Source organism: Dromiciops gliroides, chromosome 4 (assembly GCF_019393635.1).
Source record: "Dromiciops gliroides isolate mDroGli1 chromosome 4, mDroGli1.pri, whole genome shotgun sequence".
Taxonomy (NCBI): domain Eukaryota; kingdom Metazoa; phylum Chordata; class Mammalia; order Microbiotheria; family Microbiotheriidae; genus Dromiciops; species Dromiciops gliroides.
In genome coordinates, this window is record NC_057864.1 from 437,384,061 (window position 1) to 437,406,478 (window position 22,418).

The following is a 22,418-nucleotide window of genomic DNA, read 5'->3' on the forward strand; positions in this document are numbered from 1 at the left end:
AGTACTGCCCCGCCCCTTAGCTCAGCACAGCGCAGGACGCCCCGTCGGATTTCCCCGCCCGTCCGGGTCCGGCCCCCGCAACGCTGCACCCAGACGCCACCTCCCGGAATCCCGCTCGCAGTTCGCGCCAGGGACCCCGAGACCCGAGCCACCCCTGGTCCTACCCGCACCGGCTTGTTTTCCTTCTGCAGGCGCCTCCGCCTCGCCCAGCGCAGCCCCTCCCCCCGCCCCTCCCCCCTCTCTGCGCTGGATTTATGAATGGGGGGAAGAGGCCACATGCCGCCACCGCCGGGGCCGCTGCTGCTGCTGCCGCTGCCGCCTCGTGTTGACCAAGAGCAGCTTGGGCAGGCGGAGTCGCTGCCGTGAGAGCATCGACCCGGCCCCGGCAGCCTCTGCTGCGAGGACTTGTTGCTGCTGCGCTACCGCTGCCCCTGCTGCCCCTGTCGCCACCGCGGCCGCCGGCGTTGGGGCTCCTCGCTTGGAAGGAGGCGCTCCCTGGGCTGGGTGCGGGTCTGGCTGCGAGAGTGCGGCTCCGGCTCCTCGGAGCTGCGGGCGTGAGGGTCAGGCTAGTGGAGTGAGGTTTCGCGGGGCTGTGTGTGCGCGCGTCCCCGGCCCTAGCTGGTGCGGCTTTGGACGCTTCTCCGTCCTTTGCGGGGTGGTGGGGGTGGGGGTGTGTCGCGGGTCCCTGTGAGTCTGCCCAAGCGTTCCTCTGTGTGTGTGCGTGCGTGTGTGTGTGTGTGTGTGTGTGTGTGTGTGTGTTTGAGTGTGTCCCTGCGGGGTGAGGGAAGGAGGGTGTGTGTGCGTGTGTGTGTTCCCCTGTAGGGTGGGGGAAGGAGTGTGTGTGTGTGTGTGTGTGTGTGTGTGTGTGTGTGTGTGTACGTGCGCGCGCGTGCCCCTGTCTCTCTGTGTCCCTTATTCTGGCCCTCAGTGTTCCTCTTCCCGCTTCCCCCTCCTGCTGCCTGGCTCCCCCTCCCTTCTCTCCTCTCTCTCCCTCCCTCCCTCTTTCCTTCTCTCTTTCTGTCTCCCTGGCTGCTGTGCCTCCCCAAAGCCCCAACCACCTGTGCATCTGAGAAACCCAACTCCTTCCCTTGGAGCCTCGGGGAGTTGTGCCCTGGGGGGGGAGGCAGGGGCCGAGGCACACTGCCTGGAGGGGGCTGCCTGCCTCTCTCTCCTCCTCCTCCTCCTCCCTTCCCTGCACCCCCGTCCCCCCTCCTCTCCTCCGCACCCCCCTCAGTCTGACGCTGCCTTCTCGGGAAGGGTGTTTAGAGGGCAGCGGCCGCCCCAAGCCGGAGCCCCGCAGCGCTTCTTATGATCAGCTCGGTGTGTGTGTCCTCCTACCGCGGGCGTAAGTCGGGGAACAAGCCTCCGTCCAAAACATGTCTGAAGGAAGAGATGGCCAAGGGCGAGGCGTCGGAGAAGATCATTATCAACGTGGGCGGCACGCGACATGAGACCTACCGCAGCACCCTGCGGACCCTGCCTGGAACTCGCCTCGCCTGGCTGGCGGACCCCGACGGAGGGGGCCGGCAGGAGCAGGATGGGGGCGGCGGCCGTGCGGGAAGCAGCAGTAGTTGTGGTGGCGGCGGCGGCGGCGGCGGCAGCAGCGAGTTTTTCTTTGACCGGCACCCGGGCGTCTTCGCTTATGTCCTCAACTACTACCGCACCGGCAAATTGCACTGCCCCGCCGACGTGTGCGGCCCGCTGTTCGAGGAGGAGCTCACCTTCTGGGGCATCGATGAGACCGACGTGGAGCCCTGCTGCTGGATGACCTACCGCCAGCACCGAGATGCTGAGGAGGCGCTGGACATCTTCGAGAGCCCCGACGGCGGCCCTGCAGCCGGGGACGAGGCCGGGGACGACGAGCGGGAGCTGGCCCTGCAGAGGCTGGGCCCTCACGAGGGTGGTGGTGGAGCCGCTTCCGGGGCAGGCTCGTGCAAAGGATGGCAGCCGCGGATGTGGGCGCTCTTTGAAGATCCCTATTCGTCCCGGGCTGCCAGGGTGAGTAGACACCTCCCTCCTTCTCATCAGGTGGATTCCCCAAACCAGAGGTATTAGGGGGAGGTCACGGCTTAGCCCAGCTTTGAGTTTGATGTAAGAGAAGTTGGATTTGGGACTAAGGCCTGAATCTTCTCCCCACTGAGTGACCCTGTGTCTTTTTACTTCTCTCTTCACCTGGGTCCTCATTTTCTGAGCAGCTCATTCATCTACATACTGACTTGCCCAGAAGATTTGCACCTGTACGTTTTCTTTCCCATTTTAGACCCTGGACATTATTTACTCACCTCCCCAGTCTCACCTAACCCCTAAAAGTAAGTGTCCCCATCCTAGCTGCTTGTCCTGGCCTGCTCCCCATTCTGGGGCCACTCCAGGGTGTTATCTAGGCCTGTCCCCAAATCGGAGCCTTCTAGTGTGCCCTATGACTGTTTCTGGGATTCCTTTAGTACAAAATTCCTCCACCTGATAGACACACGTACTCTCTTTACAATTCCATATGCATAGGAGTCAACTGATGCTGCTGAGCAGCTATATGATGACTTCTTTTTTCATAGGCCAGGAAGGGCAAGGCAGGGTTGAAGGTAGGGTAGAGAGGGAGGTGGGCTAGGGTTGGTTTTACATGTTTTTCTGACCCTTAAGGAAACACCACAGATAAGCCTGGAGCTCCAAATCAAGTCTGTGCTTAATCTGAAGCCTCATTGACCTCCAACTTCATGGGTTGGCCTCCCTTGGGGGATAGACAGGGAGATTGCCCACTCTCCCTGGCCCCAGATGACTTGGGCAGAAATTGGGCAACAGATTAGGTTGTGATTCTTGTGCTTGTGCCTCTCCATTCCTGTTCATGGTCCTGGGTCTGTGGTGTGTGTGTGTGTGTGTGTGTGTGTGTGTGTGTGTGTGTGTGTGTGTGTGTGTTTTGGGGTGGGGAGAGCAACCAGGATAGTTTGAAAGACTACTGCTCTCCTATCATGGCTGGGGGCAAGGATAGGGGGAAGGTAAATTATTCCAGTCTCTAAACTCCAGATCGCGCGCGCGCACGCGCACACACACACACATACACACACACACACACACACACACACACTCACACACTCAACCTAGAGGAAAGAAAGAGGGGAAGACTCCTACCCACACCATTATACTTATATGGCTAAAAACTTTAAAATCGTGGTGGGATGGAGTTCAACCCTTAAAATAACTGGAGTCAGGCATGGGGCAGGGACTCTTACCCAACCAGTTATAACCTTGGCCCAGGGTCTCCCTAGTTGTGGTTCTATATAAAGAACTTGTGGGTTTCTTCCCACCCTGACCCCTTACTCCAGCATGGAGCATGATGCCTTATACATAGTGAGTAGACTTTTTTTTGTGTGAGGCAGTTGGGGTTAAGTGACTTGCCCAGGGTCACACAGCTAGTAAGTGTTAAGTGTCTGAGGCCGGATTTGAACTCAGGTCCTCCTGACTCCAGGGCCGGTGCTTTATCCACTGTGCCACCTAGCTGCCCTGTGAGTAGACTTTTAACTACTTGATGAATGGAATTGGGGAAAAGTAAAATGCTTCCCTGGGAGTGGTGGGTCAGCTTAGACATCCCAAGTTACCTTATTGATGAGTCTTGTAAGGCAGCCACCCTCCCCCACCGCACCCCATGCCCAGTACCTCCCATCCTAAACCTCAACCCAATCCCTGAAAAGTTCCATTTCCTCACTCTGGGGAGAAGAGAGCAGAGCAGAAATGAGCAAGGAAGGAGACTGGACTGAAGATAATGAGTGGGTGAGGTTGAGTTGGCATCCTAAGCAGAATGAAGTATCCTTACTCAGAAGAGAGGGAGAACTAGAGCCAAAGGACAGTCCCCCATCCTGTGAGAGAATCCTTCCCATTAGTGTACACCAGCCTGGGCACTGGGGACTCCTGGCCTATGCTAAGAACTAAGAGAAAACCAGTGTTATGTGTGTTGGTTTTTTCCTTGAGCATCCTGGAACCCAGGATTAAGGGGAAAAGAGCTCCTATTGAGGGTATTTGGGCATCCTGGGGTCTTTGGGACTGCCTGGCCCCCCAGCCTGACCTCTGGAATCCTTCCTCACAGCTCGTTACACAAGTTCCTTGAATAAGACTACAGTTAGTTCAGTCACCTGTGCTAATGATGACAGGCAGGGGCAACAATAACCCCACAAAGTAAGCTAATCCTCTAGATGACCTCCATTTGGTTCAGGGTCCAGAGGTGGAGATGAAGGGGGAAAAGGATTATAAGTGACGGGAGGTAGGCTCTGACTGACGTGGTGGGGAGGCAGCCTAGGAAGCAGGGAGCCCGTGATCTGAACAAAGGTTCTAGCTTCAGCCCATCTGTAAGCTAATGACCAAGAAGCCCTATTTACCAGCAAGCTGAGGCCTTTGGGGGTTCCTTAGCCCTCTGAGGTTCTTCCCTCCAGGATTGCCCCTTTCCCTGTGACAGCGTCTGCCTCCCAGGTTCTTGGACCAGACCTCTTGTTTGAGCAGAGTATTGCCTCCAGCCTGGGCCTATTTCCTGTACGAGAGCTGAGCTTGAGATACTTCTGAATTTCTTAAGGATCCCAAGGCAGAACTAAGTTTCTCTGACATTCAATGCTATGGATGGTCCTGGGCACTGGCTGCAGTGGCACAATGTGGGGCCCGTTAATATTGATCCAGAACTTGAATATGTCCAGGGCTTAAGTATCCCAACTGGGGTGAGGCTACCCCTGGGGAACCTAACTTATAGGTGGTGACCCCTTTCATAATCACTGATAGTGCTTTAAAGCTTGCAAAGCACTTTCTGTGTATTAAGTCACTGAAATGGGGCTGTCCTGAGAGAAGCAGGGATGTGGAACCCCTCCCCCTCCAAGATCACAGCTTCAGCAGCGATGGGCCTCTGATTCTCATATCCTCATTGTTGTAGTGGGAAAAGTCTGCTCTTATAGCAATCAGAACCAGAAGGGAGCTCAGAACTGGGCTTGGGACTCAGAAGACCTGCTTCTGCCTACCTGTGTGACCTTGGGCAAGTCTCTTGATCTCTCTGAGCCTTAAGTGGAGGTAATGCTGACACCACTTCTATACAGCTGTTCGAGAAATCAGTGTTAGATCTGGAAGGGACCCAGAAGTCATCCACTCCGACTGCCCATTTTACAGATGTGATAAATGAGTCCCAGAAATTTAAAGTGACTTCCTCAAGGTCACACAAGTTAGGTAGCAAGTCCAGAATTCAAACCCATGGCTGACCCATGGTCTCCAAATCGAATGCTCCCTTCACCATTTCATGCTTGGAAGGATTCTATCAATGTCCTCCTCTTAAGAGTTCAAACTACTTGAGGGTATGCTGGGAGACAGGGGGGAAAGAACAAACATTTGTTAAATGCCTACTATGTGCCAGGCATTGTGCTAAGCACTTTAGAAATATTTTCTCATTTTGGGGGGGGAGGCAATCAGGGTTAAGTCACAAGGCTAGTAAGTGTCTGAGACTGGAGTTGAACTCAGGTGCTGCTGACTCCAGGGTCAGTGCTCTATCCATTGCACCACCTAGCTGCCCCTAATATGATCTCATTTGATCCTCACAAACAATCCTGGAAGGCAAGTGCTATTATCATCTCCATTTTATAGTTGAGAAACTGAGGCAGGCAGAGGTAAAATGACTTGCTCAGGGCCACAGAGATAGTATCAAAGAGGTAGGATTTGAACTCAGGACTTACCCTACTCAGGGTGCAGTGTTTTATCCACTGGGCCACCTAGCTGCCAAGGGAGGGAAATGCAAACATCCCCTTCCTGAATTGATTTCTTTTTCTTTCTTTCTTTCTTTCTTTCTTTCTTTCTTTCTTTCTTTCTTTCTTTCTTTCTTTCTTTCTTTCTTTCTTTCTTTCTTTCTTTCTTTCTTTCTTTCTTTCTTTCCTTCTTTCTTTCTTTCTTTTTGGTGGGGCAATGAGGGTTAAGTGACTTGCCCAGGGTCACACAGCTAGTAAGTGTCAAGTGTTTGAGGCTGCTGGATTAATTTCTTAACATCAGTAGTTAGGCCCTGACCTTGAGTTAGGAAACCTTGGGAAGAAATCAGGCCTGATGTGGGGACTTATGGGCTAGAAGTCAAGAGTCCAAGACTAACTAGGAGAGCAGAAGGGCCGCTCAGACCCCAAGGCATCTCTCCCCAGAAAGCAGTGTGCAACCTGGTCATTTGAGAAGTGAATTATAACAGCAGCAAAAGAGAAATAAATTAAAATCGAACAGAGCTGGTGATGGAAGCCTGTTGCTTAGCTACAGGCCTGGCAAGGGCCCCATATAAGTTCAAATGGAGGTAGGGGCCTGGTTCTTGGAGATCTTTTGCCTTCTAGGTGCTTCTGAAGTCCAGCTCGAGAACACAGGAATTGTCTCAGCTCCTGCCTGCTCTTTGGAACAAAGGCAGCAAAATCCTCCAGTACCGTTGGTGGGTCTGGCCCTTGGCAAGACTACCACATCCCTGCCTGTTGCCCAAGGGCAGTTAGGAGTATTTCCTGGTGTGGCTTCAGGACCAGAACTGGATTAGTGGCGATTTTGATTGAGCTGCCCAAATCAAGTAATCAGAACCCCCTCCCAGAGCCAAAAATAACTGCATCCAATTTTCTGTGGGGCCTTATAAAGTCACAGAAGAATAGAATGTCAGAGCCTCAGGGGACCTGAAGGATCATCCAAGGTGTTTGGTGGTGCCCTAGGGCAAGGACTAGATTCTATAGTGAAAATCAGCTAGAAAGAAATCTAGAGGTTATCCAGTCCAGTCTGAAATGCAGAGGTCAAATGACTTTCCCAAGGTCACTAGCCAATTAGTAGCACAGCAAGGTTTATATCCTAGTTCTGGTGACTTCCCACCATCCCACCTTGCTCCTTTTTAAAAAAAAAACAAAACCCTATAATGATTTCTAAATAAGCCCCTCTGGATAGGTAGAAAGAGCCTCTTTCTGGGGGAATGGAAGAAGGAAGGAATATGAGCTTCTTCCTAGCTATTTCTGGCCTGTGAAAATTGTTAATGGGATCCCTCTCTCTTGTCTTTCCAGTGGCTTTCACAGCCCTGGGGTGGGTAGTGGCTTCACCCAGGTGGTATTGGAAGGGCTGGCTAGGTCTCCCAGTGAGAAGAAAGGAGAAGGACAGTGGCAGGGCCAGATTGGGTATCCCTGGCAGGGCTGTGGTTGGGTCCTTTCGCACCAGAGCTTCCAGTGTGAGGAAGGCTGATAGGGTCTGATCCAAGATGCCACTTTGAAGGTACTGACATTTGCCCAGGCAGAGATGGGGTCGTTCTATACCTTGGGGCTGTAATTTAATGCTTTGCTTTCCCCCACTCATGTGTTCCCTCAGAAAGAGTCAGGGGAGTGGTTCTCTTCATCCTCATCTCTTCTCCAATCCCTTCCCAAGCTCATTGTTATTCAGTTCCCTATGCCCCTCTCTCTCTGCCAACTTCATTCCCAAAGTTACCTCCTACAAGGCCAAGGCACAGCCTGAGCTCAGAACAGAGACAGGAAGAGGGCTAGAGATGGGAATGATGGAGGAAGGTAAGAGAAAGAGCTGTGAAGAATGAAAAGGGGTGGGTTTTACCCTCTAAACAAGTGGAATAAAATAAAATCATTCTAAGAAGTAATTGGCATGTCATTTGCCTGCCCACCTTGAGGCCCTTGACCTTGCCCCAAGAAGACCTACCTTTCTTAAAGGGTTGCCTGGGACTCAGAAAGATTCAGGGATCTGCTAAATGACACAGACATGACAGATCCAGGCCTGATCCTTGGCCCTTCTGAGCTTTTGGTAGGTGTCCAGTCTCTGCCCAAATCCCCAAACCCCAAGAGACTTCTGCTTTGAACCATTCACCCTCAAGAGGGGAGGGAGATGGTTCCCAGATCTCCCAGGTCCTCCTCCTGGGATCCTTAAGACAAGGGAAGAAGCCTCCCTGCCCTGAAGCAATTTCCTGGCCAAGTCTTCTGTTTTTGTTTTTGTCTCCTCTCTCCAAACAGACTAACATTTGCTTTTGAACATCTTGTTTCTGGGACGATGAGGTGTCTGTGTTGTTTTTTGGGGTTTTTGAGGGTTTTCTGGTGGGGGTGGGGGTGGGAGTAGGGTAGAGAAAATAACCTTGGACTGTTTTGGAAAGTAGAGAGAAGTGCAGAAGAGAGGGAGCTAGAAATCTGGGTCTTTGTGGGCCCCACTGTCCCCTCCCCTTCCCTTCCTGGGGTAGGAAGAGGGAAGAGGGGTAGGATGACTGGGGCCCAAGTCCTGGTGGACCATTTTTGGCTTCAGAATACAAAACAAGCCAGTTGGCATCCAGCCTCTTGGTTGTCTTGTCCAGCTAGTCTAACCCTGCACAGGTGGTCATGCTTAGGATGATCAAAGCATTGGCTCACCCCAGGGAGGCTCGGCCTCTGGGATTTTTCAGGGGTAAGTGGAGGAGACCATGACCTGATTTGACTTGGGTCTTTTGGAGAGTTGACACTTTTCATTGAATCTGTTCACTGTCCAGCCCAGCATGGACTGTCCTTAAAGGTCCCTAATGCCAATCTTGGACAAGATGCCAGGCAGTAGACTAAGCACGGACAGATGTAGCCCCTTCTCTGGGCTAACTAGGCATGATGACAGAGAGCTGGAATTTCATACCGAAGATCACCCTGGAGCACAGCTGCCAATGGAGCCGTGGTATCTGAGAACAGTCTCCATTCTAAGCCTATTAGCCCCTGGGCCCAATTTTCCCAGGAACCATTTTCTGCTAGGAAGTCGCCATTAGTTACTGGAGGGGAAGGTCAGTCTACCAGTGTCTCAGAAAGAAAGGCCTTGACCGACTGACTCCCTCCTTGGACCAAAAGGGTAGCTTTGACACTCAACATTAGTTTCTCTTTGCCATGGCATGGGCAATTGACCATCAGTAGGAACAAGTGTGTCAGAGTCAGTCTAAAGATCAAGGCTTCCAAACTGGTAGGAGACTTAGGCCAATCCCTGGGACCTCAGTTTCCTCATTTGCAAAATAATTTGGTTGGACTAATGATTTCTAAGGTCCCTTCTAACTCCAAAATGTCATAATCCCATAATTCTCTTTCTTTTTCCTCCCTCTCTGCCTAGCTCTGTCCTCATACTGGGTACCTGGGCATATTCAGGATGCCCTGGGACACATAAGGTTAGTGGAAATAGGGTAGCATGAAAGGTCTCTGTCAGCTGCTGTGGACCAGGAGGGGAAACCAAGAAATCCAGACCTGGTGTATGCCAGTTGACCTGCTGAAACGTCTGTCATTAGGGGTTTCTGGCAGAAATTTAGGGTGATCTATCCCAAATCCATCAGCACCCATCTAAATGTTGCTAATTGCTATGTTTCTGCAGGATCTGCAGACAGGAAAGAAGCACAGTGTTCAAACGTTGTCTCGTTCTGAAACTGAACAGCCCTACCCCCCACCCCCATCCCCTGCAGTCCTGGGAAATGAGGTTCTATTTCTCGTCTTCTCTGTCTGACAGGGGAGCCAATATAAGGAGCATCAGTAGGTGTCTCTGAATTGGTTTGAGTTTACAGCAACCTGTGACCTGGTATAATAAAAAGCACAATGAGCCAGATGTCAATGCCTTTGCCACTAACCTTTTTTTGTGTGTGGGGGTAACTAATTCTTATGTGAGCTTATGGCTCTGGGCATCATTCCCTTCCTTGTCTGTAAAATGAGGGGATTGGGTGAGATGTGGTAGCTCATGCCTGTTGTTCCTGCTACCCCAGGGAGGCTGAGGCTGGTGGATGGATTAAGTTTAGAAATTCTGAGATGCAATAAAGGGCTAAAGCTGATTGAGTGTGCATACTAATTCTAGTATGGATCTGGTGAGCCCCATCTGAATCCCCACACCCCTTCCCTAATCCCATCTCCTATCAGGAAGTAGGAGGTCACTGGGCTGCCTAAGGAGAGACAAACCAGTCCAGGACAGAAATGGAGCAGATCAAAGCTGATCAGAAGTGGGGTTGGGCCATGAGTGGCCCCTGCATTTCCACAGCATAGGTAAAATAGAGAGAGCCAGTCTCAAATAAACAGATAGACAAATAACTAAACAAATAACTGACTAAATGAATGAACAAACACATATATAAAATTTTATTTATTTTTTGTTTGTATGTACATACAATGCACATATACATATACACACATGTTTGTGTGTGTATACTCATATGATGCATATGTGTATGTGTGTATGTGTATATGCACACATATATGTACATGTGTGTATATGTCCATTTGTCTATCTATCTATCTATCTATCTATCTATCTATCTATCTATCTATCTATCTATCTATCTTTTTAAAAAGCGAGAGGGTTGGGCTAGCTAGTCTCTGAATCTACCAGGGATCCTTCGAGATAATCACCTCTCTCACTCTTGTATTTTTTGGTCTTCAGTTCAGCCTGATAATTATCTATTAAAAACATCTCCTATGTGCAAGGCATGAAACTGACCGTAAAGATAAATGGGAATCAGTCCCTGCCCTCAGGGAGCTTACAATAGCACCTTGTGGGAGATGAGACAGGGGCATAATAACCATAGTACAGTTTAAGTGCCTAATGACTTCCTAAGAGATTTAGGCAGAACACTCTGGTGGAAACCTCTCTCTGTGTCTCGATGTCTTTCTGTCTCTCTCTGTCTCTGTCACACACACACACACACACACACACACACACACACACACACACACACACATGCCCCCAGCCCCAACTCAGCTCACTTTTCAAAGCCTTTCAGGGAATGGAAGAAGGGTCTTCACCTCACCCTTCCCTATCACAGTACTTCAACAGCAGAAAAGGTCAGTTCAGGTTTCCCACCACCCCTCCTGTCTGACTTTTTTAGTTTTCTTCAATGCCTTTGAGGGCAAACTAGGGGAGCTGAAAGACACCTAGTTATTTGTTCCTGGAAGCATTTGTCCAAGCACCTTGGCCTATGAGCAGAAAGGAAAGAGGGGAGAAGAAGCTCATCACTCAGTGGCCATGGGCAGCACAGGGCTGTTACCTAACCAAAGGCCAGATGGAGATAAAGGATTTTGATCTTGAAACCAGCCCTTCTTCCCAGAAGCCTCAGAAGTCCTGCTTCTCTGGGTGTGGGAACTGCTTCTGGGAGAAGAGTAGAAGTGCAGCCAGAAACACCCCTTAGGCTGTGAAGTAAGTGTAATCTTCACCACTGTATATGAAGCTAAGTACAAAATCACTCAGTCATTTAAAAATATAAAAGTACCCAGCCAGACTTGTATGAGAAATAGTTAATTCACAGTCACACTGGAGACTGGACTGTGGATATGATTCGAGGGCTTTCTGAAACCCCAGCCCCTGGGATTGATTTATTTATAGACTGCTCAGCCCCAGTGGGTTGTTTTCCCAGAGCTTCCTGTAGAGGCAGTGATATACACTGGGGAGGACAACAGTCTTGTAATCAGAACCCATGAATTTGAGTCCTAGCTTCACCATCTACTCTTTGTTCCCTTGGACAAGGCACTTCATGTATTTGAGCTTCCATTTCCTTCTCTGTGATTTAATTCAATAAATGTTTATTAAATACCTACAATGGGAGGGCCAACTAGACTTGGAAGCAAGAAGCCTGGGGTTTAAGTACTGCCTCTCATGGTTGCCAGATGTATATACTGGGGTGGGGTTGGGGGACAAAATCACTTAACCCTTCAATTCATCCAGTTCAGCTCTCTAAGACTATAGGCTATCAAGAAAACAATTCTACTATACTACTACTACTACTACTACTACTACTACTACTACTACTCCTACTACTCCTACTACTACTACTACTCCTACTCCTGCACTACTACTACCACCTCCACCACCACTACTACTAGCTAACATTTATATAGTGCTTTAAGGTTTACAAAGCACTACATGTTATCTCATTTGATCTTCACAACAAACTTAAGTGCTATCATTATCCCCATTTTACAGATAAGGAAACTGAGGCTCAAGAGGAGTTCAGTACCTTGCCCAGCTAATAAGTAAGAGGCTATGGTAGGACTCAGTCTTTTAGAGTCTAATTGCAGGACCCTATCTGAAGTGACACCTAGCTGCCTGAGATTAAGAGGTTTCCATTCTATGATGACATCCCAGGTTCAAACTACTACCCACTCACAAAAATGTTAGGATTAGGGGCACAAAGATATTAATGAAACCATGCCCATCCTCAAGAAATCTATGTTCAACAGAGAGAGTTTTGTCATCTTGTAAAAGGGAGTGAGGAGGAATGACATCTGCTGCTCTCGTGGTGCTTGGGTAAGGATCAGAGAAGATAAAGAATGAAAACTCACCTTATACAATCTACAATGCTTTGTGTGCAGTGATGGTATAATAATAAGTTGCATTTCCATGGTGCTTTTTCTCACAGGGAAGCTGTAAGGTAGGGCAAGTTCTGTAAGCCTCATTTGATAGAGGAAGAAATCAGCTCTGAGCAGCTCTGGGTCTTTGCCAGGGTTGCATCCCTAACCCTTGGCAGAACTGGGGTCTCCAACTGGGCTTCTTGACTCTGGGTCCCTCAGGCCACCGGACAGAAGATGATCCCTGCTTAGAAACTGCTGAAGGTGCTCAGGCTGAGGAGGACAAGAAATTGTGTTCTTAGGGGGAGAGGAAGATGAGAGGGGGGAAAATACTCCCCCAGCTGCTGCGGGGGGTGGAGTATATTCTTTTGTCTTGGCATTAGAGAAGTTGGAGTGACTTCCCTGGGTTGAACCAGTGAGGTCCCTAAGATAGAAGAAAGGTTTAGCAGAAGAAAGGAAAAATCAAACCATGGGTTGGAATGAGGAACTTGATTTCCAAACTGTAACTACCTGCATGACCCTAGGCAAGTCACCTAATCTCTGGGTGCCTCAGTGACTTCAGCTGTAAAGTGGATACTGGAAGGTGTCTGGTCTACTTCACCAGGGTTGTTGTGAGAATTAGAAGAAATGATTAAATAAGAAAGCACTTTAGGGGGAAAAAAGCAAAAGGTTTGAAGTGCTAATACAAACTGGGTGGCTAGGTGTCAGTGGATAGAGGGCCAGGCCTGGTGTCAGAAGACCTGAGTTCAAATACTCCAGATACTTCCTAGCTGTGTGATCCTGGGCAAGTCATGTAACCCTGTTTGCCTTCGTTTCTTCATCTCTAAAATGAGCTAGAGAAGGAAATGAATGGCAAAGCACTCCAGTATCTTTGCTGAGCACACCCCAAATGGGATCACAAAGGGTCAGACGTGACTGAAAATGACTGAACAAAATTTCATTAGATTAGAAAAAGTAGTTTTCAGGGTCCCTGGCAAGCCATGGCCACAGTAAACTTGGTGTCGTTGGTCTTGCAAGTACCTTTTGATAAGGACCCAGCTCTGATCAGAAACAGAGGATTTGTCTTTTGCCCTAAAAGGAAACTGAGGCCTGAGAAAACACAAGATAGCCCTTTCTTTCCCTTCCTCCCCCCCTTACTTTATGCTGAACTCAGCCTCTTGGCTCCTCTATCTGAACTTGTTTTTTTTTTCCAAATTACTAATTAACTTAAAACTTTGGCTCCCAGATGGGCCAACTTCCCCACTCAGGGAGCAGCATCACCCCATCACCCATTGTCTCTGTAGCCATGCAGTGCCCACAGATAGAGGCTCAGCCTCTACTCAGCCATCTCCAAGAGTCCAGATTTAGTGTTTTGCACCCATTTTCCCAGTGAGCAAATCGAGGCCCAGGGAAGAAACGTGAGCTTCATGTGGAGCAGAGCCAGGAAACTAATACCAACTCTAGGTAAACTGGAAGCAGGTTCTCCTGATCCTTTCTTTCCTTGGTAGCAATCCCTTCCCCATCCACATCCACATCCCTTACTCTGGTGGGGGCTCTTGTATTCTCTCTGTTTCATCCCAGCAGCAAAACCTGCTCTCAGGAAAGGAGCAGTAGATCATTATAAATAAGTGAAAAGTCATAAAATTATCCTTCCAGGGACAAGGTGAGGTAGTTAAAAGAATGCTTGTCTTAGAGTCTACAGGACCAGAGTCCAAATGCCAGCTCTACTACTTACCACTGAAAGGGCCGGTCATAACCTCTATGCCCTTACTTTTCCTCATTTGTCAAATGAGGGGGTTAAATTAGTTAACCTCCGAAGTCCCTTCCAGCTCTAAATATACAATCCCCAATCAGTCAGTAAACATTTGTTTAGTGCCTACTATGTGCCAGGCACTGTGCTAATTTCTAGGGATACAAAAAAGAGCTAACAGGCAGTCCCTAACCTCAAAGAGCTTACAATCTGTAAATGTTTGCATTTTTAGCAAGGGAATTGGTCTCAAGACAAGAATGTGACTCTAATTATGAAATTTCAGTTATCAGGGAGAAGGGCGGCAAAGGTATTCTGATAGCAAGACTCCCTCCCACCCCTGAAATTGTACCACTTGGTGACTGCCCATCCTGCTCACTTCTAAGGCTTTAGAGACAGTAACTTTCCTTATCTTGACTGACACCTACACCTGTCATCTGGTGGGGTGAGTGAATGCCTCATTCCCTGGAGGTGCAGGTACCCTGCACAGATGATCTGCATTCTCTACCTTTCTTCTGATAGCATCATCATATGATGAACTCAAGGTGTCCTTGGCATCCCAGGGGACCCAGCCCAGTGCCCTGTTTCTTTCCCTGATGATCAAACTGCTCCCCTGCACCCCAGCTGTTTTTAGAATCAGCCAATAAGCATTGATTGGGCCAGGCTAAGCTCAGGAGATACAGAGAAAAAGCAAGAACAGCCCCTGCCTCCATGGAGTTTACATTTTGATGGGTGGGAGGCAACATAAATGAATCATCCACAGAGTAGATGGAAGGAAACCTAGAAGGGATGACAGCAGGAGCTGGGGCAGGGATAGGACCAAGGATGACCTCCTAGAGGACAAGTGGCCTTCAAAAGCTGACAATGGAAGGATGCTAAAGGTTCTAAGAGCAAAAGGTTAGGAAGAAGAGCATTCCAGGCATGGAGGATGACCAGCACAAAAGCAGAGAGACAAGAAATCCTGTGTGAAGAACAGCTGTTGGGCCAGTGATTGATCACAGCATGCACAGAGAGGGCAAATGCAAGGAGATTGGAAGGGGAAGAAGGGGTCAGGTTGTAAAGAGTTTTAAATGGCAAACAAAGGACTTTCTATTTGATCCTGAGGCCACAGAGTTTATTGAGCAGGACAGTAACGTGGTCAGCCCTGTGCTTCGGGAAAATCACTGGCGACTGAGCAGATGATGGATTAGGGTGGGGAAAGACTACAGATAGAAAGACCAATGAGAAGGCTAGCACACTTGTTTAGGAGAGAGGTAATGATGACTTTGTGAGGAGTGGGAAGGGGGTGAGTGTACAAGACATAGAGAAATGATAAGATTTGATGATTGATTGGATATGTGGGCTGAGTCAGAGATGCGGAAGGTGACTCGAAGGCTTTGAACCGGAGTGGCTGGCAGAATGGTGGAGCCCCTGACAGTAATAGGAAAGGTCAAGAGAGGGGAGGGCTTGGGGATAAAGATAATCAGTCCTGTTTTAGAAAAATATTTGTCCCACAGGCGCCAGTCTGGCTTCTCTACAGGACAGGGGGAGAAGGCATTGCCCAGTGTGAGAACTTATGCCAGACGGGGTAGATTGTGATACTGGAATCCCTGAAGCTTCTCACTTGCCTCTCACTCTGGCTCAAGGGAAAGTCAAGAGTCCCCAGGGGTGGAGTCCAGGGGCAGGAAGCTGCAGCAAATGGCCTTGTGTGATTTCTTGGAGTCTGAGACATCTTATGTCTCACAGTCTCAACAGTCTGGGATTCTTCTCCCCTCTAATCATAGACCTCCCTTTCTCCCATCTCAAAAGGTGTCCCCAACCCTGAACTCCTCTATAGCTCAACTGGGAGGCAATAGAAAGAATATATGACTTGGATTCAAAAGACCTGGGCTTGAATGATTCTGTATGATCCTGGCCCAGTCGATTCCCTTTGCTGGACTCCAGTGTCTATAAACTGGATGTTCTAGCTCTAAAGGTCCCTTTTAGCTCTCAGTCTTGTGAGCTTTAAGGTCCCTCAACTGAAAATGGTACGTGATCTGCATCCCAGACCTGGTTCTCTCACTTCAAATCACCTTTGTGATTGGGGAGGGGACCTGAGTCATTCAATTTAGAGCAGTGTTTGGCACATCCTAGGCACTTAAATGTTTATTGAATTGAATTGAGTTGAACTTTACTGAACTTCCATTTCTTCATTTGTAAAATGGGAATAGAAATCTAGGATGTCATAACCTTGGAATCAGGAAGATGTGGCTTCAAGTCCTGTGTCTAATACCTACTGGTTGCATGAGTGGTCCTGGGCAAATCACTTAAGCTCTCTGTCCCACCCCCTCCCCCAGGAACTCTTTAAACCCTGAGTTTTAGAGCAATTGCTCTAATGAGGATTGGTGGAGGAAATTTCCCCACTAAGAGTTCTCTACACCAAGGAAATCACAGGTTCAGATTCCCCCCACTCCACTGCCTGCCCCACAGGACATGTAGTTAGACTCAAATGAGACAACTTATGTAAAACACTTTGTAAGCTATAGAATGTTATATAAAAGTCAGCTGTTACTATTATTGAGGAGTCTCTGAATGAAGGTGACTTATCTCCATCCACCCACCTCCCTACCTCAGCCCTCTCCAGTCTTGGATGAGGAAGTCTAGGCACAGGCAGGTAGGTTTGGGAGGTTTGCGGGGGGAAGTGGGGTAGGGATGTGAAAGTGAAGAAGCTGGATGGCTTCCAGCAGCCGGGATACTGATGGGTGGTGGATGGCAGCCACATGAATAACAGAGAAAGGTTTCATAATTGGTGTTATTACACACGAATTTCATCTCCATTCATAATGATTGGACACTTAAACCCAGTAGTTACTGAGCAGAACCCTGATCTCATCATTCCAGTAGTTGCATGGATCAGCCCCCGTCACTGGGCCAAGCCTTTGGTATTCCCCTCTCTCCCTCACCCCACTTCCATGAACTGAACTTCCTGGGGAACTTTGGAGCAAGAGTAATCACACTGTCTCCTCTCCTCTCTCCCCTTCCCTGCTCACCCGAGAGGACAGGGTGAGAGGGGCTGAGGACAGCGGGTCTGTGTGCTGAAAACAGACTCTTTAGATAGGAAGAGACAGAAAGGTCATTTGCTCCATCCACCCAATTCTGGGCACCTATTTTAAGCATCATAGGTACCTTATCCCCTTACATTATTGTAAGTTGTTTGAGAATAGGGATCCTGTCTTAATTACATTTTCTTTCCTCCAGCACCTAGGACAGTGGAACTGTACACAGCAAGTGTCTAATGTTTATTGTAGTTTCAACTTGGTTCTACAAGTAGTTAGTAAGCATATCTATAAGGCACTGTGTGAGGTAATGAAGAGTACAAAAAACCCACAAAAATCAAGACTTGCTTGCCTTCAAAGAGCTTACATTCTGTGTGTGTGTGTGTGTGTGTGTGTTTTCTTTTTTGTGGGGCAATGGGGGTTAAGTGACTTGCCCAAGGTCACACAGCTAGTAAGTGTCAAGTGTCTGAGTCCGGATATGAACTCAGGAACTCCTGAATCCAGGGCCGGTGCTTTATGCACTGAGCCACCTAGCTGACCCAAGAGTTTACATTATAATGGGAATACGTTATGTACACAGAGATAATATAATACTAGTGAGCATGTGGAGTGGGGCAAGAGACACATGGACAAAGTGCCCTGGGAATATTCGGGAGGGAGAAAATACTAAGAATGTGTGGTGGGGGAAAGACAAGGGGGGAATCAGGGAAGATTTCCTGGAGATAATGGTACCTGAACCTATAAGAATGAAAAGGCTTGTGAAAGGCAGAAATGAGGAAGGAGTATATTCCAAGCATGAAGTACAGCTTGTACAAATGCAGAGAAACGGGGGGGGGGGGGGGAGGATGCCTTTCTTTTTTAGAAGGCATTTTTCTTGTATTTATTCATCATTTTCTGTAAGAATGTAAGCTCTCAGAGGGCAGGGACCACCTTCACCTTTTCTTTGTATCCACAGCACTTAGCCCAGTGTGTGGAATATAATGCCAGGTTAATAGATGTTTATTGATTGATCAGCGAATGTTATGTCCAAATCAAGGAACACCCAGCAGAATCCAATCGGGCTGGAGCATCAAGAGGGTAATGTGAGATTAAGAGTGGAAGGTCGGTTGAATAGAAACTCCCTGAGGGCAGAGTCTGTTTATAATTTGTCTTTGTGTCTCCAGTGCCCCACGCAGATTGGATTTTAATGTCCAGAGAGATCTCCTGTGATGAGCATTTTGCATCCCTACTCCATCACCCATCAGGCTACATATATTGCCCCCTCCGCCATGCCTGTCCAGTCCCAGGGAAGTGCAACTTCCACTCATTATCCCTCACCCCACCAGAACCAGACAAAGTGATATAACCAGGTGCCTCCATCCCCCTTCCCTTTGTCTCCTTCCCTGCCCTGCAGGTTGTGGCTTTTGCTTCTCTGTTTTTTATCCTTGTCTCCATCACGACTTTCTGCCTGGAGACGCACGAGGCCTTCAACATTGACCGCAACGTGACGGAGATTCACCGAGTGGGGAACATCACCAGCGTGCGCTTCCGGAGGGAGGTGGAGACAGAGCCCATCCTGACCTACATCGAGGGCGTCTGCGTCCTTTGGTTCACGCTAGAGTTCTTGGTGCGAATCATCTGCTGCCCAGACACGCTGGACTTTGTCAAGAATCTGCTGAACATTATAGACTTTGTAGCCATCCTCCCCTTCTACCTGGAGGTGGGGCTGAGCGGGCTTTCCTCGAAGGCAGCCCGAGACGTGCTGGGCTTCTTGCGCGTCGTCCGCTTCGTCCGAATCCTACGCATCTTCAAGCTCACACGGCACTTTGTGGGCCTCCGAGTCCTAGGCCACACTCTCCGTGCCAGCACCAACGAGTTCCTGTTGCTGATCATCTTCCTGGCCTTGGGCGTCCTCATCTTCGCCACCATGATCTACTACGCCGAGCGGATCGGGGCCAAGCCGTCTGACCCGAGAGGCAATGATCACACTGACTTCAAGAACATCCCCATTGGCTTCTGGTGGGCCGTGGTCACCATGACGACACTGGGCTACGGAGACATGTACCCCAGGACGTGGTCGGGGATGTTGGTGGGGGCGCTCTGTGCGCTGGCCGGGGTGCTCACCATCGCCATGCCCGTCCCTGTCATCGTCAACAACTTTGGCATGTACTACTCCCTCGCCATGGCCAAGCAGAAGCTGCCCAAAAAGAGGAAGAAACACGTGCCCCGACCCCCACAACTGGAGTCGCCAGCCTATTGCAAGTCAGAGGAGACATCGCCCCGAGATAGCATCTTCAGTGACTCCAGCCCCCCAGTGGGAGAAGAAGGAGTGGTGGAGAGGAAACGGGCAGGTGAGGCTTATGTGGGGGATGCTGAGGGTGTGTGTGTGAAAACCTTCAGATGAGTCTTCAGCTTTAGCACCTGGGCCACAGGTTTTAAGGGCACTGAGAGGGGCTCTGGCTCAGGTCCTTCCAGGGTTGTTGGTTCCTGACGCTGCCTTTACCAGACTAGGGGATGCACTTTTCTGGAAGGGAAAATATTGAAATCAGATTGCCCTGCATCATGTGGCTACGTGCCACTCTGGGGGACTTGGAGTGAGTTCCCTGGGGTTTCCTGCAGACACTCCTCCACTAAACAATTCAATCCTAGGAGCATTTTATTTAGTGTCCACCACCATCAGCCAGTCAACAAGAATGTATATGCCAGGCACGCAAGTGTTAGAGATAAAAAGAAAGGGTGGTTTTCATTTGGGGGGGGGGGAGTTCCCTCCTTCAAAGAGCTCACATTCTAATCAGGGATAAAATGTACAAATAGGTATATATAAGATAAATACAGAGTAGATGAAGGTTCTCTAAAAGAACACACCATTCAAAACACTGGAGATGTAAGGACACAAATGAAAAACAGTGCCTGCCTTCAAGGAGCTTACAGTCTAATAGGGTAGATAATAAGTATATAGATAAGGAGAAGCAAAGATGTTTCATAGAAAGGGCATAGCCTGACACTGGATCTTAGATCCAGAAGAGAGCTCAGAAGCCATCTAGACCAACCCCCTCATTTTGAAAAGTGTTTTTATTCATTTTAAACTTAAATACAAAATGAGAAAGGAAAGAAAATAATATTCCCATGTAAACAGCAGAACATAAAGAGAAGATTCAATATGAAACAGTAAATTTTCATTTCAAACGGTTTACTTTTTTGGAAAACCGATGTAATAAATACTACCCATGGTTTTCAAAGCTACCCTGCTTTTCTGTGCTTTCTTCTAAGTTTTCTTTTGTTCTCTGCTATGCACTTTTTATTTCCCCTCCAGCCCTCTCATTTTTATAGCTAAGGAAACTGAGCCCAGGTCACCTAAATCAGTGCTTTCCCCACTAATTCACTCTAGCCTAGGCTCTGGCAGCACTTGAGTCTTTCCTGAGTCACTTATTGTTTGTGGGGCTTTACTCTTCTCATCTGCAAAATGTCTGTGTTCTCTACTTCCCAGTGAGGTACCATAAGATAATAGAAACGAAGGTGATTTGAAAAGTTAAAACCGCTTTACAGAGTAAAGGATTAGTCTGAGAAAGGCAGTGTGATATAGTGAACAGACTGCCAGATCTATCATCAGGATGATCTGGGTTTGAATCTTCCCTCAGACACTCACTAACTGGACAAATCAATCAATTCATCTCTAAAATGGGGATAACAGAATTTTTATGAAGTTCAAATGAGATGATATGTGTAAAATACTTTCTAAACCTCACAGTGTTACATAAACATCAGCTCTTAAGGAGAGACCACTAACTATACAAGATATATCAGCAAGAGAGACCCTTTCTCCAAAATATTACCTGGAGCATCTCAAAACCTAATTAATAATGTCACTTGAGGGGGAAGTCAAGGCTGTTTTCCATTATGCTTAACCTGGACCAAGCCTTCACTGGGGTCCTAAGTCTATATTTGTCCTCCTAGGTTTGAAATAGATGGAGAAAATGGAAGAGAGATCCGGTTCATGCAATGGCAAGCTGAGAGTTAAATGAGATAGTTAGCCTATGAAAATACTGAAGAAGGTGAAGGAAGGTTGGAGGAACTGGGATCACATGCCCTGGGAAGAGAAGGCTGAGGGTAGACTTAGGAGGTCTTCAAAGATAGGAAAGGATGCTTTAAAAGTTGGTTTTTGCCTCTGCTTAGAACTGAAAGAGAAAACTCAACACACAGTGGATTCCCATTTGGCTACAAAGAATTATTCTCCTCCATTAAGTATTAGAGTAGCTTTCTAAAGATGTTATGAAGTTCATGTCTCTAGTTAACCGTGGGCAGGGGAGACTGACCAGTGGATTGGCCAGGGCTTTGCTCTTTAGGGCAACGAATGGTGTGGTTCTGGCCTAGGAGGGAGTGTCCTCCAAGACAGGGAACTGAGTCTGTGGCCTGAGAGTCTTAGCCTGCATTACATCCTGGAAGCTAGGCTGCCTGAGGCAATTTAATCAGCAAGCATTAATTAAGTACCTACTATGCACCATGAACTGTACTAGGAACTGGTTATACAAACACGGTGAATGAAACAGTGCCTACTTACAAGGACTTTTGAGTTTGTAAGTGGGCCCTGCTGGCTCTTTCTTCCCTCAGGAAGCAGTACAGCATTTTTTTTGGGGGGGGGGGCAGGGCAATGAGGGCTAAGTGACTTGCCCAAGGTCACACAGATAGTAAGTGTCAAGTATCTGGGGTCGGATTTGAACTCATCTCCTCCTGAACCAGGGCTGGTGCTTTATCCACTGTGCCACCTAGCTGCCCCCACAGGGCAGCATTCCTAAGCCTTCCTTTCCCTGTTTTTCACCCCTCCCACTTCCTTGATTCTCAATCCTTGGTTCTTAGTCCCATACCCCAAGATGTCAGAGAACTTTTAGCTGTTTTCAGGGCTGTCAGGAGCTCAGAGAAAATTTTTAAGTCCCTGAGGCTAGCCCCGCATTATTGTGTGTGACATTGTAGCCACACCTTTGGCATGAACTCCATAGTCTAGCAGCTTCCAAGGACGTTTATGCCATTGGGTGAGGGCCACCAATTTTATGCCTTAGGATTGAAAGATAAGGAGACTGAAGTAGAGTAACTTGTCCAAGGTCACACAGGTGATAAAATGACAGTTGGTCTTCTTGCCATAATCAAGTCCTCTTCCCCGATGCTGAAGAGCCCTGATCTCTAGGGTGTTTTCCAGCTCTGATATTTTATCACCATTATTTTGATCTTATTCAGTCTAAGTGGAGTACAATATGGTGGAAAGTCACCCTGGGTCCCAATCCAGGTTTCTTGTGACCTTGGGCAAATCACACATTTCTAGAGTCCTTTCCTTGTCTATAAAATGAGGAGAGACTACAGGTGCTATCCAAGGTCCTGCCTAGTTTAAAACTCCATTAGTTATGCTGCTAGACATCTCCTAAGACTGTATGGAGCTTGTGAACAGAC

At 48.4% G+C, this 22,418-nt stretch overlaps 1 protein-coding gene across 3 annotated transcripts in view; it reads left to right on the plus strand.

Moving 5' to 3' along the window:
• Nucleotides 1-841: 841 nt before the first annotated feature.
• KCNC4 (potassium voltage-gated channel subfamily C member 4) overlaps nt 842-22,418 on the plus strand; it is a 70,135-nt gene continuing 48,558 nt past the window's right edge. Inside the window, exons 1-2 of one of the 3 annotated variants that reach the window (XM_044004703.1) lie at nt 842-1,998; nt 18,394-19,330. In XM_044004703.1, the coding sequence (XP_043860638.1) occupies nt 1,309-1,998; nt 18,394-19,330 (1,627 nt within the window). In that variant the 5' untranslated portion in view covers nt 842-1,308. The remainder of the gene's footprint in view (nt 1,999-18,393; nt 19,331-22,418) is intronic. The other 2 variants (XM_044004704.1, XM_044004705.1) reach the window with 2 other exon arrangements.